The 11,253-nt window shown below is 49.4% G+C and overlaps 6 protein-coding genes across 6 annotated transcripts; 2 read left to right on the top strand and 4 right to left on the bottom strand.

Moving 5' to 3' along the window:
• Window positions 1-119: 119 nt before the first annotated feature.
• Window positions 120-2,219, top strand: FVEG_07357 (hypothetical protein). Its single transcript, XM_018895983.1, has one exon. It carries the CDS (start codon window positions 898-900, stop codon window positions 1,966-1,968), a length of 1,071 nt encoding a protein of 356 aa, XP_018753350.1. The 5' UTR covers window positions 120-897; the 3' UTR covers window positions 1,969-2,219.
• An 18-nt stretch (window positions 2,220-2,237) lies between these two features.
• FVEG_07356 (glutathione S-transferase) lies at window positions 2,238-2,873 on the bottom strand (the record flags this gene model as incomplete). Its single annotated transcript, XM_018895982.1, has 4 exons — window positions 2,238-2,322; window positions 2,387-2,558; window positions 2,618-2,775; window positions 2,839-2,873. 4 exons carry the CDS (start codon window positions 2,871-2,873, stop codon window positions 2,238-2,240), a joined length of 450 nt encoding a protein of 149 aa, XP_018753351.1.
• An 801-nt stretch (window positions 2,874-3,674) lies between these two features.
• On the bottom strand, window positions 3,675-5,540 carry FVEG_07358 (DNA polymerase IV; the record flags this gene model as incomplete). Its single annotated transcript, XM_018895984.1, has 3 exons — window positions 3,675-4,429; window positions 4,481-4,660; window positions 4,712-5,540. 3 exons carry the CDS (start codon window positions 5,538-5,540, stop codon window positions 3,684-3,686), a joined length of 1,755 nt encoding a protein of 584 aa, XP_018753352.1. The 3' UTR covers window positions 3,675-3,683.
• A 1,041-nt stretch (window positions 5,541-6,581) lies between these two features.
• Window positions 6,582-8,356, top strand: FVEG_07359 (hypothetical protein). Its single transcript, XM_018895985.1, has 2 exons — window positions 6,582-6,908; window positions 6,963-8,356. The coding sequence occupies exons 1-2, from the start codon at window positions 6,825-6,827 to the stop codon at window positions 8,094-8,096; spliced, it is 1,218 nt and encodes a 405-aa protein (XP_018753353.1). The 5' UTR covers window positions 6,582-6,824; the 3' UTR covers window positions 8,097-8,356.
• FVEG_16077 (hypothetical protein) lies at window positions 8,243-9,532 on the bottom strand. Its single transcript, XM_018905317.1, has 3 exons — window positions 9,274-9,532; window positions 9,127-9,216; window positions 8,243-9,061 (listed from the first exon to the last, which is right to left on the bottom strand). The coding sequence occupies exons 1-3, from the start codon at window positions 9,433-9,435 to the stop codon at window positions 8,384-8,386; spliced, it is 930 nt and encodes a 309-aa protein (XP_018753354.1). The 5' UTR covers window positions 9,436-9,532; the 3' UTR covers window positions 8,243-8,383.
• A 296-nt stretch (window positions 9,533-9,828) lies between these two features.
• Window positions 9,829-11,148, bottom strand: FVEG_16078 (hypothetical protein; the record flags this gene model as incomplete). Its single annotated transcript, XM_018905318.1, has 2 exons — window positions 9,829-9,915; window positions 9,973-11,148. The coding sequence occupies 2 exons, from the start codon at window positions 11,146-11,148 to the stop codon at window positions 9,829-9,831; spliced, it is 1,263 nt and encodes a 420-aa protein (XP_018753355.1).
• Window positions 11,149-11,253: the final 105 nt, after the last annotated feature.

The raw sequence follows: 11,253 nt of genomic DNA, 5'->3' as shown, positions 1-11,253 counted from the left end.
CCTCCCTGTCCGAATGGATGGACCAATAATGACTTCCACATCAGCCCCACAGAAACCAGCGACAAGCGTCAGGCTGCGGGCGTTATCATCCAGGCTACTCCGTAACTAGAGGCAGTGTAGTGTAATCTTCAAACATCGTCACTTATATCTTTAATAATTGTCGCTGTTTCCATCATACAAAATCATCAAATACACAGCTGAGGGCTGATAGTCCTCCGCATTCAATCCCAGCCACTTCAAGCAAACAGGATCAATTGATCGAGTCGACTGCGCGTTCTCTTACAAGACTCAAGATGACGTTGCCCTTACTGGCAGCGAGTCTGTTGCTTTCTGCAGGCCTCCAGCGCCCACGCCGCTGGCATCGATACACATCGTGCCGTTCCAGATTTACAGAATACCGACAGTAATGATAATGACGCAAGCAAACGGCTCTTCCCTTTTCTTTCCAAACTTCGCGACAAAGCTATCGAGACCGTCTTCGGACGTCATCCGAGTAAAAACACCCCGCGGCCCATCATCAATCAACTACGCGCGCAATACCTCAATCAGTTGGTCCTCCGCTTCAACGTCACTACCTCGCACGAAGAGGGAGCACTTGCCGATGCCGCCGCTCGACTATTTCTTGATGTCTGGGCTTTTACCGATGATTATGTCGACATCCGCCTACACGCTGACGAGGTTCGACCTCTGCTAAGCTTGCTTCCCAAGACACTACACGCATCGCACTCGATTTTGATTCCAGATTTGGCCGCCGCGGTCTATAAATCACTGCCTATTGGAGGAAACCCAGCTTATTACGATCCTAAGCCCGCGCCTCCGGTCCTGAAAGTCGCTTCTTCGCCAGGAGATAACCTCTTTTTCCAGGATTACCAGTCTCTGCCGGTCGTGGTGAGATGGATGCGTCTCCTTGAGGCTATGTTTCCATCCTACGTCAAGTACATTAACATCGGCAAGTCGTACGAAGGCCGCGATATTCCTGCCCTGCGAGTGGGGATTCCGAACACAGCACCGGATGCGCCGAGGCGCAAAACAATCATGATCATGGGCGGCTCTCATGCTCGCGAATGGATCTCAACGAGCACTGTCAACTATCTGGCGTGGTCCTTCATCACTAGCTACGGCAAAGAACGGATGATCACAAAGCTATTAGACGAGTTCGACTTGGTCTTCCTGCCAATTGCGAACCCTGATGGTTTCGAGTATACCTGGCATATCGATCGGCTCTGGCGCAAAACACGACAACAGACTAACCTTCAGTTTTGCCGTGGACTAGACCTGGACCGAGCTTACGGGTACGAGTGGGATGGCTCACAGGTTCAACGGGACCCATGCTCTGAGAGTTATGGGGGAGAGAAGCCTTTTCAGGCCGTTGAAGCGGTGCACATTGCCGATTGGGCGCGGAACCAAACCTGGAACAACAATGTTCGATTTGTCGGCTTGATTGATTTGCATTCGTACTCTCAGCAAATTCTGTATCCTTACTCTTACACTTGCTCCGTCGACCCTCCAAATTTGGAGAATTTGGAAGAGCTTGCCGCAGGTATTGCGAAGTCTATCCGTCTATCAAATGGCGAGTCGTACACTGTTGCATCAGCATGTGAGGGTGCAGTCTCAGCTCGCGAATTCAGCGGTGGTCGTTACTGGTCTCGCATCGAATCTGGCGGTGGATCGGCCGTCGACTGGTTCTATCACGAAATGCGAGCTCACTACAGCTACCAGCTCAAGCTTCGAGATACCGGCAGCTACGGCTTTCTGCTTCCCAAAGAACACATTGTTCCAACAGGAGAAGAGATATTCAATGCGATGAAGTATTACGGAGACTATCTCTTGGGTAACAATGGCATCGAGTCCGTTACTGAGGCTGAAGAGGATGACAAGGTGGAGATGCATGAAAATCAGCCAGTCCAAGATTCTGAGCAAAACCCAACCGTTGGACAGGAGTTAAAGAGAAGGAGGCTTCGAAGGTGAGGGTGATGTGAGCCTGTACGGGGTGCAGGAGGGTGTTGGATAGGAATTTGGTATGAAATTTACGATTGAGCATCATGATTTATTTTTCTTCATATCTTTTTGGAATCGCATAAGATGCATGTAATGGTTGGATACGCAGGCGTCTAATGGTCACAGCAAAAAGCAGGAAATAGCAACGATGGGGAGTTCGTGACAGGTCCTGTTAAATAACACAGAAAATAATATCATGCATATATTACATCTTTTCCAAACTCGTCCGTCAGTCCGGCTTAGTTGCCTAGGGCAAGCATGATGGAGGTATAGGCGGCCATACACTTGAGCGACGTATCGCAGAGGAAAGAGCCGATTGAGCCACTAGTTAGGTCGGTCAAGTTAGCAAATATCACAAGATGGAGACTGCCTCAGTGGGTATACATACCCCATGCGTCCCTTGGGGCCACCAGCAGAGTAGCCAATGGCGTAGAATACACGAGAGAAGGCCCAGCCAGCTCCAAGAACGGCAGAGGCAACGGGGAAACGGAGACCAGAGATCAGAAGAGCACCAAGGAAAGAAATCTGGTTCTCGGTGAAGTTGGCGTGCGAGCGCTGGGCTGTAGAAGAGAGAGTTAGACTAGTACTCGAGACTTGAGGTTTCGTGGGTGGTACGAACCGCAGTTGAACTTGAAGGCCTCGGCGTCCTTCTCGGCGAGCTCGTTGGAAGCGTAGGCGACGGGATACTTGATACCACTTCGCTTGCGAGCCTTGCTAGTGAGGAGAGCATGGAGAGTGTTGATGAAGAAGGTGGATGTGGCGGCCACGAGGACGAAGCTAGAAAGAGTGTCAGTTGTCTGGGGTTGAGGTTGAGGTATAGACACTGGGATTGTCCCTTACCCGTATCCAGCGGGGAGCTCCAGGACGAGAGACATGATGGAGAGAAGATGGTTTGACTACGATGAGTATGAAACTGAGTCTAGATAGTGGTGCAGTGGGAGAGCTGAGCTGGTACGGTCCTGTCACGGTGCGGTTCTTAAATAGTGATTAAATGGGTTCCCAGTAACGGGATGATGAAACTACCCACGGAACGGACCTAACATGTCCGGGAGAGTCAGGTTAGCTCCACCTGGGGGAACAATCCACCGACTCTTCTGGTTGTCTCGTAGGTCCATGCCATGGCCAACAAAGCACAATCGGAGGCTTCTGATCCTAGGCAGTTGCGGGAAACCATATCAATTCTGTACAGTACAAGTAAAAATAAGGTAGGTGCTGTCTGTTCAGCCTCGGAGCATCGCTTAGTCTATGCGTGCGAGATCCGCTCCGAACGACGAGACGCGACGAACCGAACAGGAATACGAAGGACGTATTTGATGACGAGAGTACCTAACCCCCGAGTCTTGATTTTCGTACCGTGATCAGATTTCGGAGTTCAATGCCGTCGGCTTAATTGGATCATCCGATTCATTGGGTGTGTGCCTGTGAGTTTGAAAGTTGAAAGCTGGCGTAATTGATAATGGGCCTAAAACCCAAACTCCGCAGCTATCAATGCAGGTACACAAGCCAAAACTCCGCAGGGTACTGAGGTGTAACTGTACTCCATATAGGTACCTAGGTACCTACCTACCTTATGCTGGGCACCTATGCATGAATGATGACTACCTACCTCCATATCAATATTGCAATATCTATTGTCTGACTTTTTCCAGGAACGCCAGTGGATCGACAGTGACACTGGCTCATACTCATCCAGTGCATCTCTCTTCAGGTGACCGCCATTGGAGACCCAACCCTGCAAAGACTCTCCGTTCTGCTGTTTCCATATCAGGGGCTTCATCGCCTCCAGAGGTTCCTTCAAGGTCGACCCATCTGCCATCTGCTCGGCGCCGTATTCCACTGCTGTCGAACTTGTAACCCTTGGCTTTCTTGCAATAGCGTCGAACATCTCTCTGGAATGTCGTGCCGCCACTCCAACCTAATACTGCGCAGCCCACTGTCTTCCACGGACTGATAATGATGTCGACCCGTCGATGCGGCGCACCATTTTTGCTGGAGTCCTGCCAGACTACCAAAGCCTTGTCGAGTGTGTCAAAGCCTGAGCCGTTGGACTTTTCCCCTTTCCAAGATACCGGGCGCTGCCCTCGATCAGAGTTGTGAGTCGATAGTGTCAGTGTATGTGTGATAAGTTGGGCCTTTTCGAGAGCCACGACAATCTTGGTTATCACATTCAGTGTTTTGTTCTCATTTCGGTGGCTCAAAACAACATCAGCATCACCAGATAGTTGCTTGCCTCGCCGATAACCACCCACAATGACCATCTCAAATCCTGGGTCAATTAGGCGGGCGTGTTCCAGTATTGCAGCAGCAATGGCCGCGACTTCATCTCGGGGGATCCCCTGCGAGAACTCGTTGTAAAATTTGACTCCAAGTTGCTGCGAACGACTGAGCATGTTCCATCCAAATTCGACCAGATCATCTAGATCTCTCCATCCTAAAGACCATTAGTTTCTTCTGTGCCTGGGGGCTTCGTTCTCGTGCTCACCCTTTTGATAGAATTCGCGGGCGGTGACAGCCCCAACCCCCCATATGTTGTAAAAGAGTTGGAGGACTGTGATTTTAGGGTCGGCGTTGGCCTCGCGTACTTCTACTGATTCGCCTGTCTCCTTCCAGTGATGCCATAATTCGGCTATTCTATCACCGCAACCTGGCAACCGCGCAACTTCTACATGAATTGTTAGCTGCTAGCAGTACCAAACAAGGCAGCTATACTCACCTTGGGCATTCCCAAGTACGTAAGGGTACGCAGCGATCGAAGCAATTGATGTGGAGTAAGCTCTTACACCAACCTCATCCTCTCGGAGTCGACGAATGGTCCGTATCTCAGCGAGGATATTCACAAACGCTTCATTCGGTGGGTTCATATATGTCGGTCGCTGGCATGAATACGTGGTTCTCAGAAACTCGGGTATCACGGGCAGCGTGGTATCGTGTTCCGATGTCGTTTGATGAAGGAGACTAGGTGCATTTTGCGATAATGTTGCCGAGGCATCATGACGCCTTTTGTGCCGATTAGATGGCGAGGTGCTTGTGGACTGCGCTTTCTGCTCAAGAAGGGCACGCTCCAGAATACTACTTGCCGGTGAAGTAGAGCCTTTCGGTAATACAGTTGCAGGTGTTGTCTCACGAGGCAAGACTCGATTACACTGGAAGATCAAGTAGTGGTCCACGGGTAAGAGTTCTTCCTTCTCCCACGAGTCTAGGAGCCATGAAAGTTTAACAACTTTGACTATGTCTGTCCCAACTTCGGTTTGTTCTTTGACTCTCCTCCGCTGGGGATCTGGGCTACCACGCGAGTCATCCGCCACAGCTGGAGAATCAACGTGGTGGCTCTCCGTTTGAGGTTCCTTTACAGAGGCAAACTCAAATTTTGCCCTTCTCAGCTCAAACTCGGCGCGTCTTTGCTGCGATATCTTTCCGAGCACGATCTCGGCCTCATTGATGTCATACGTCAATGTTGGAATTCGATCTTCGAGCTCGTGCAGTTCTTCAGGTTTTAGATGTGTTGGGAGGAGAAAAATCCGCGGAAGGTTATCGAGCCTCATCACAGCAATGCTCCGGCAAAGGTGCCCCAGCCTCTGGTGCGGGATGGAGAGGATTCTGGCTATTCGTGGAATATTAAGGCTGTGGTGGCTGACGTGAGTCTCATAATTGATTGCACGCGCCTGGCTGGCTGAAGTAAATAATACAGGAAATAGGACATGAATTGTAGGTTCTGTTCTTCGGGTATGAGTTATCTTACTTTTCTTGATACAGTAGTGGCGGCCAAAGAAGCAATTCGTTTAGTATGAATGACGTCGAGATGGACAAATCGTGAGGGCGTTATATACCTAGCTTAAAGTACTATGTAAGGTAGGTTGAGAGGAAATGGCTTCATTGATGCGGGAAAGGACTCCGTCTCAATTTTATTCATGTCAGCCACGGCTAGTCGCATACCTTGTGCCCATAATTCCTTCTGCAGGTTTAATATGCAACTTCCATTTTATGCTGTCGAGGCTGGAAGGCATCGTGTAGGGTGTAGACGATGAATGCAAGCTTTTTGAGATTGTGCACTTTCTGGTTCAGGATCAGATAGAGCCTTTGGAGGCAATACTATGGATTTTGATATTGCTTATGACTGTTTCATATTAGCATAATATGATATATTCCCAATGTAGCTATATCATTAAACCTCGATGCCCGAGTCAAGTGTAAGGTGACATTCGTGTCTTTGTACTGTCTGACTGTGTAGGGTAGTCTAGATTGTCACTGGATCCATGGCTCATGGGCTTGAACTCTGGGAATCCCATCTCATTTGGGCAAGTGTGAGGAGTTAGCGCATTGAGATTCGTTGTTTGCTGACTTATGGAGAAGATGCTACATTACGACAAGGACATTGGGCTTCTGCCGTAATTGTTGTATGAGATTCATAAATAAGGTGCTAAGCTCAAGATTGCTGAGGATGTGTATTTATTTCGCAATCTCTTATAACGGCTACGAGCGTTTTCATCATAATTGACTTCAAGGGATATCTGCTTATAGATCTAGCGGCGGCGGAGCCGGCCATTTAAGCCCCGATCGGCCCATGCAATAGTGACTGGGGTTCTCTTGTAATCTACCTACCTAGTTAGAGGACATCAACCTCAGAACCGCAAACCGCAATTGCCTACTTTGCACCTTTTCTTCTATTATCCAGCTTCTCCTTCTTCTTTCAACCGCTTCTCTTTCATCCGCACGTTCTTTGTCTTACTTGATCTCCTGCTCAGAACATAAACTTACTTCCCACCCACCATCCATAGCCATATACAGACTTTCTCCAATACTTTACGCACCTCAGATCTTGACAGGCCATGGATCTCGATATTGAGATGGACGATGCCGTCGACACGGTTCACGACGCACCTATTCTCGACATCGGCCGCGACGATATTCTCGTAAGCTTGACTGACAGTCAGACTGCTGCCATCCGAAATTGACTTCCCTTTCAGCAACCTGACGAGCCTGAAGAGCCTGGCGAGGTGGCTGAAGATGAACCTCCCACCGACGACTCAAAAACCCTCATCCCGACAAAAATCCACATCAAGGGTGTTGACTCTCTACATACAACCGACATCAAAACCTACGTCAAGGCTCACTTCGGCGATGTCGACAGGATCGAGTGGATTGACGATTCTTCCGCCAATCTCCTCTTTCCTTCTGAACCCACGGCGCGCGATGCAATTGTTGCCCTGAGTTCTGTTCCTGTCGCAGATGCCACAGCATTGGCAATTGGAGAAACTCTGCCTGCGAAGCCTTTTGAAGGGAAGCCAGAGATTTCTCTCCAGGTGAGATTCGCAGTACAAAGCGACAAAAAAGAGGTTGGTGCTGCCCTGCGCAGCCGCTATTATCTCCTTCATCCTGAGCATGACCCCGAAGAGCGACGACGCAGGAATCAGGAAAACCGGTCAAGGTACAGGGATCGTGACGATGGCCATCATAGGGGTGGCCAGGGGCGTCGACGACGCGCCTCTGACGACGATGTTGAGACGTTCGAGGCCAGCATGTACGACGATGCGCCGCGCCCGACACGGAGAAGACGCGACTCAGACATAGAGGAACGACCACGCTCATATGCCCGCGAGAATCAAGGCAAGGAATTATTTTCAGGCCGGAAAACACAACGCGACCGATCTGCATCTCCCAGGCGCGATAACGATGGCGATGATCTAATGGGTGAGAGGGCTAGCTCATCTGGGAACAGAGCGCGAGCGCGGGATCTCAAGGATCACATATCAAGTAGTAACAATTCCAAGGAGTTGTTCCCGACCAAGAAGTCGATCAAGCAGTTTGGTGGAGGAAACTTGGATACCCTCGAGCGAGCGATAGGATCAGCCCGCCTCAAGGATGAGGATCGCCCCAAGATTGTTTCCGTGCCCAATGCACGAGGCGATGGCAACTCATTCAACATCCGCGGCACGGCGAGCCAGCAAGGGAGTGGAGAGGGTTTTGCGATCAAGGGTGCTGCTTCAGCTAACGCGCGCGAATTATTCCCTGCTAAGCTTGGCAGCAGCAATACTGGCAAGGAGCTGTTTGGAGGAGGGAGATCGAAGCAACGACAGAAGGCCGAGGACCTTTTCTCCTAAACGGGGACACCAACGAAACATGGTACACATTATACAACAGCAACGGCCGAACTGGGTTAAACAATACGGACGCATAAATGATGGGTGCTGGTGACTATATATATGGTTTTGTAATGATACCAAGGCGCAATCAAACACATACATTATGGGATCTTTCATCTACAGTTTCTAGACGTGAATTCCAAACAGATGTTATATAACGATGCTAGACTGATATATGTGAAGTTTCGTGGTAGTCGTAAGCTGGAGCTTATTCGTCTACAGATGCTATGCTGCGCTGCCAATCCCTACCACCACTTCTCAAGCATGACTCTGTTCTTGTCCATCCCCCGGTCTCCTGTTAAGCCATCAACTATTTCATCCGTCATCGTCGCGGGGCCACAGACATATACCACACTCTTGTTCTTCTCACCCACAGCCTCCTTCACATCTTCAAATGTGAATCTCCTTTCATGAACATCAAGTTCACGGCTCTCGACTTGCCCTTCATATATTCCCGTAGTAAACATTTTCAAATCACCAATAAGCTGATTTGCCTTAAACCATTTTCTGATTCTATCCAGAAAAAGAACACCCCCGAGACCCTGCACAGGTAACTTGCTAGCGTAGAGAACCTTGACCTCAAGGTTGTATCCCTCTTCAGCTATATGTCCCATCATACTGACGAGTGGGTTGATCCCCACGCCGCCCGCCACAAACACTACATGGCTTATGTCGTTGACGGGTATCTGAGGTGGTGGGAAGACAAAGCTTCCTCCAACACGCACCTGTAACTTGGAACCAGTAATGTTAGACGGCGACTGCCAGAGCCATGCCGCTGGAGGGTTCTCTGGAGATTCTTGTACTGCTAACTCCAGGTAGGGAGACTTGGGATCGGCAGCCGCGCGAGGTGTAGATGTGAGTGTGAAGCCGCCTGGTTTGGGGTTCCCTGGGATATATGTATCCAGCCATTGACCGGCCAAGAACTAAAAATTGTCAGCATTCATCCTGGCGAAAAGGCCGCAATGAATATGGTATATGCTGTGTGTACCTTGATTGGCCCTGATTCGAGTTTGAGACGATATAACTTAATTCGCTCATTCACCTGATCTATACGCTCGAGCCTTACATCCAGAAGACTCTGATTCACCGAGTATTAGAAAATGCTATACAATGAACTTGATTGATATGGGCCAACCTCATCTCGTGGCTCCTGAGCTGTCCTTTCTAGATGACCACTGCGTTGAGTCGACATGGCCTTTGATCTCGCGCAGAAGGCTATAGGGTTTATGGCAGCAAGACCCAATCTTCGACCCGATAAAAAGACACAAGGACTAGAGGTTGTAAGTTTGAGAGGCATGAATTCACATAAAACTGTCCAGGGGTGATTATAGACAATGGCCTCATGTTAGCATGTGCATGTTATACATAAGTACTAGTTAGGTAGTGAGTGAGTGGGTGGGGTGGATGGACTACTAGTCTATCATTGACATCAACTCATAAACGCCGAGTCAGGCGACAACTTGCGGAGTTCACACCTACCTACATCTTCCCGGAGGCAACGAAGATGATTGCACGCTTCGGTGAATCTGATTATTGCATAAAATTTTGTTGCAAAGAACAATGCTTTACCATCCGTTTTAGAATTCTATCCTCTTCAAGTCCAGCTCCTGTAGCCCATAACCTCGAGTTACATTACCCCCCAAAGGCACGATATGCCTATTTATTCCGTAAATCGTCATACCGAACATATCTAGGACGACTCTGTCCAGTTGACTTGATCCATGACCTGTCCAGCAGTTGGGTGCGTGTATCCAATCCTCAATCGCAGACGCAGAGGCTAAAACATTTGTTAGTATATCAAATTCTTTTGCCAGGAATTGGGAATGACACTTACACCCTTGCATCCGGACACTCGCATCATCTGGCTGGCTTCAGCTCCAGGACCGAGGTCCGATGAAGAGATGCTCAGCAGCTGCAGCTTCTGGGACTTGGGAACGGCAGCTTGTAGGGATACGTTGGACAGATTCACTGAACCAGAAGTGTTGACGAACTTTGCGGTGGCTTGAATCATACCCTCCGCGTTGCGCTGGATCTGGAATGTCACATTAAGGTCATTTGCGTTATAGCAGGGAATACCAGCAGGTGCCTGAGGCTGAGGTGCTGACGACACGGGAGACATGAGATCCAGGTTCGATGAAGGTGGGGCAGGAGAAGCTGTAGATGGCACAGGGGCGGAGCCAAATAGGTCCATGATATTCGAGACATTGGATTGCTGAGGAGGTGGCGAGGAGGCAGATGGAGGAGGAGAAGAGGTGCCACCCAGGATATCGGCGAGGAGATCAGTGTTGGTTGTTGAGGGAGCAGCTGGTGACGCAGCAGGCGCGTCCATAATATCCAGGAGATCTTGTTCTGTTGGCTTGATGACTCTTGACTTCCTGTTGGCGGTCTTCTTCTTTGTAGGAGCTTGTCCAAGAACACGAGACTCCTCCTTGATTTGAGGAATAGGCATCTTCTCGAGCACTCCACGTCGGACCTGATCGAAACTGAAGAGGTTGCCATATTCAACGACTCGCTGTTGAATCTCGATATCGAGGCTGGTCTGGTGATATTGCAGAATCCTTCGGATCTTCTCAATCTGAGCTGGGTCGGAGAAGCGGGTTGTTAACTTCATCAAGGCTGTCACAATGTACTCTGTGGATACTTGTGTGGCGTATGCACTGTTAAGTATCAGGGAGAACAAGTCAACAACCTCATGCTCCTTAACCTCCTGGACAAGCTCTTCTTCCTCATATTGTCCTCCCTTGAGCAAAGCGTCTGCATATTCGCCGATACACCAAGCACCAGCTTGCGTCAGACTCTCCTGAGTAATGTCTTTCTTGAGGTTGATATAGAGTTTTTGAACCGCATAAGTTTGAAGCTCAGGGGTAGTAGCGACGAGGCGAACAAATGACGATAGGATCTGCTCCTTGACGTAGTTACCGGCAAGAGACAGAACTCGGAGCATTGTATCGAAATGCCATCGTTTGTTAGGGGCAAACTTGTCAGCGGCGATACCTATCTGGCTGGTCATTGTTGGCTTAAACTCATTATCGGCAACCTCCAAGAAAGCAAGAAGCTCCCGAATCAACACTCGAACATTGCTCTCGTTAATCAAGGTAAAGCTCAGGTCCCAGAG

Source organism: Fusarium verticillioides, chromosome 8, assembly GCF_000149555.1.
Source record: "Fusarium verticillioides 7600 chromosome 8, whole genome shotgun sequence".
NCBI lineage: Eukaryota > Fungi > Ascomycota > Sordariomycetes > Hypocreales > Nectriaceae > Fusarium > Fusarium verticillioides.
This window is presented reverse-complemented; position numbering and strand designations above follow the sequence as displayed.

Coding starts and splice junctions, on each gene's coding strand:
- FVEG_07359 (XM_018895985.1), top strand. CDS start 6,825: ATGGATCTCGATATTGAGATGGACGATGCCGTCGACACGGTTCACGAC. Junction 6,909..6,962: donor TCGGCCGCGACGATATTCTC/GTAAGCTTGACT, acceptor CTTCCCTTTCAG/CAACCTGACGAGCCTGAAGA.
- FVEG_07357 (XM_018895983.1), top strand. CDS start 898: ATGCGTCTCCTTGAGGCTATGTTTCCATCCTACGTCAAGTACATTAAC.
- FVEG_16077 (XM_018905317.1), bottom strand. CDS start 9,435: ATGCCTCTCAAACTTACAACCTCTAGTCCTTGTGTCTTTTTATCGGGT. Junction 9,217..9,273: donor CTCAGGAGCCACGAGATGAG/GTTGGCCCATAT, acceptor TCGGTGAATCAG/AGTCTTCTGGATGTAAGGCT. Junction 9,062..9,126: donor TCGAATCAGGGCCAATCAAG/GTACACACAGCA, acceptor GACAATTTTTAG/TTCTTGGCCGGTCAATGGCT.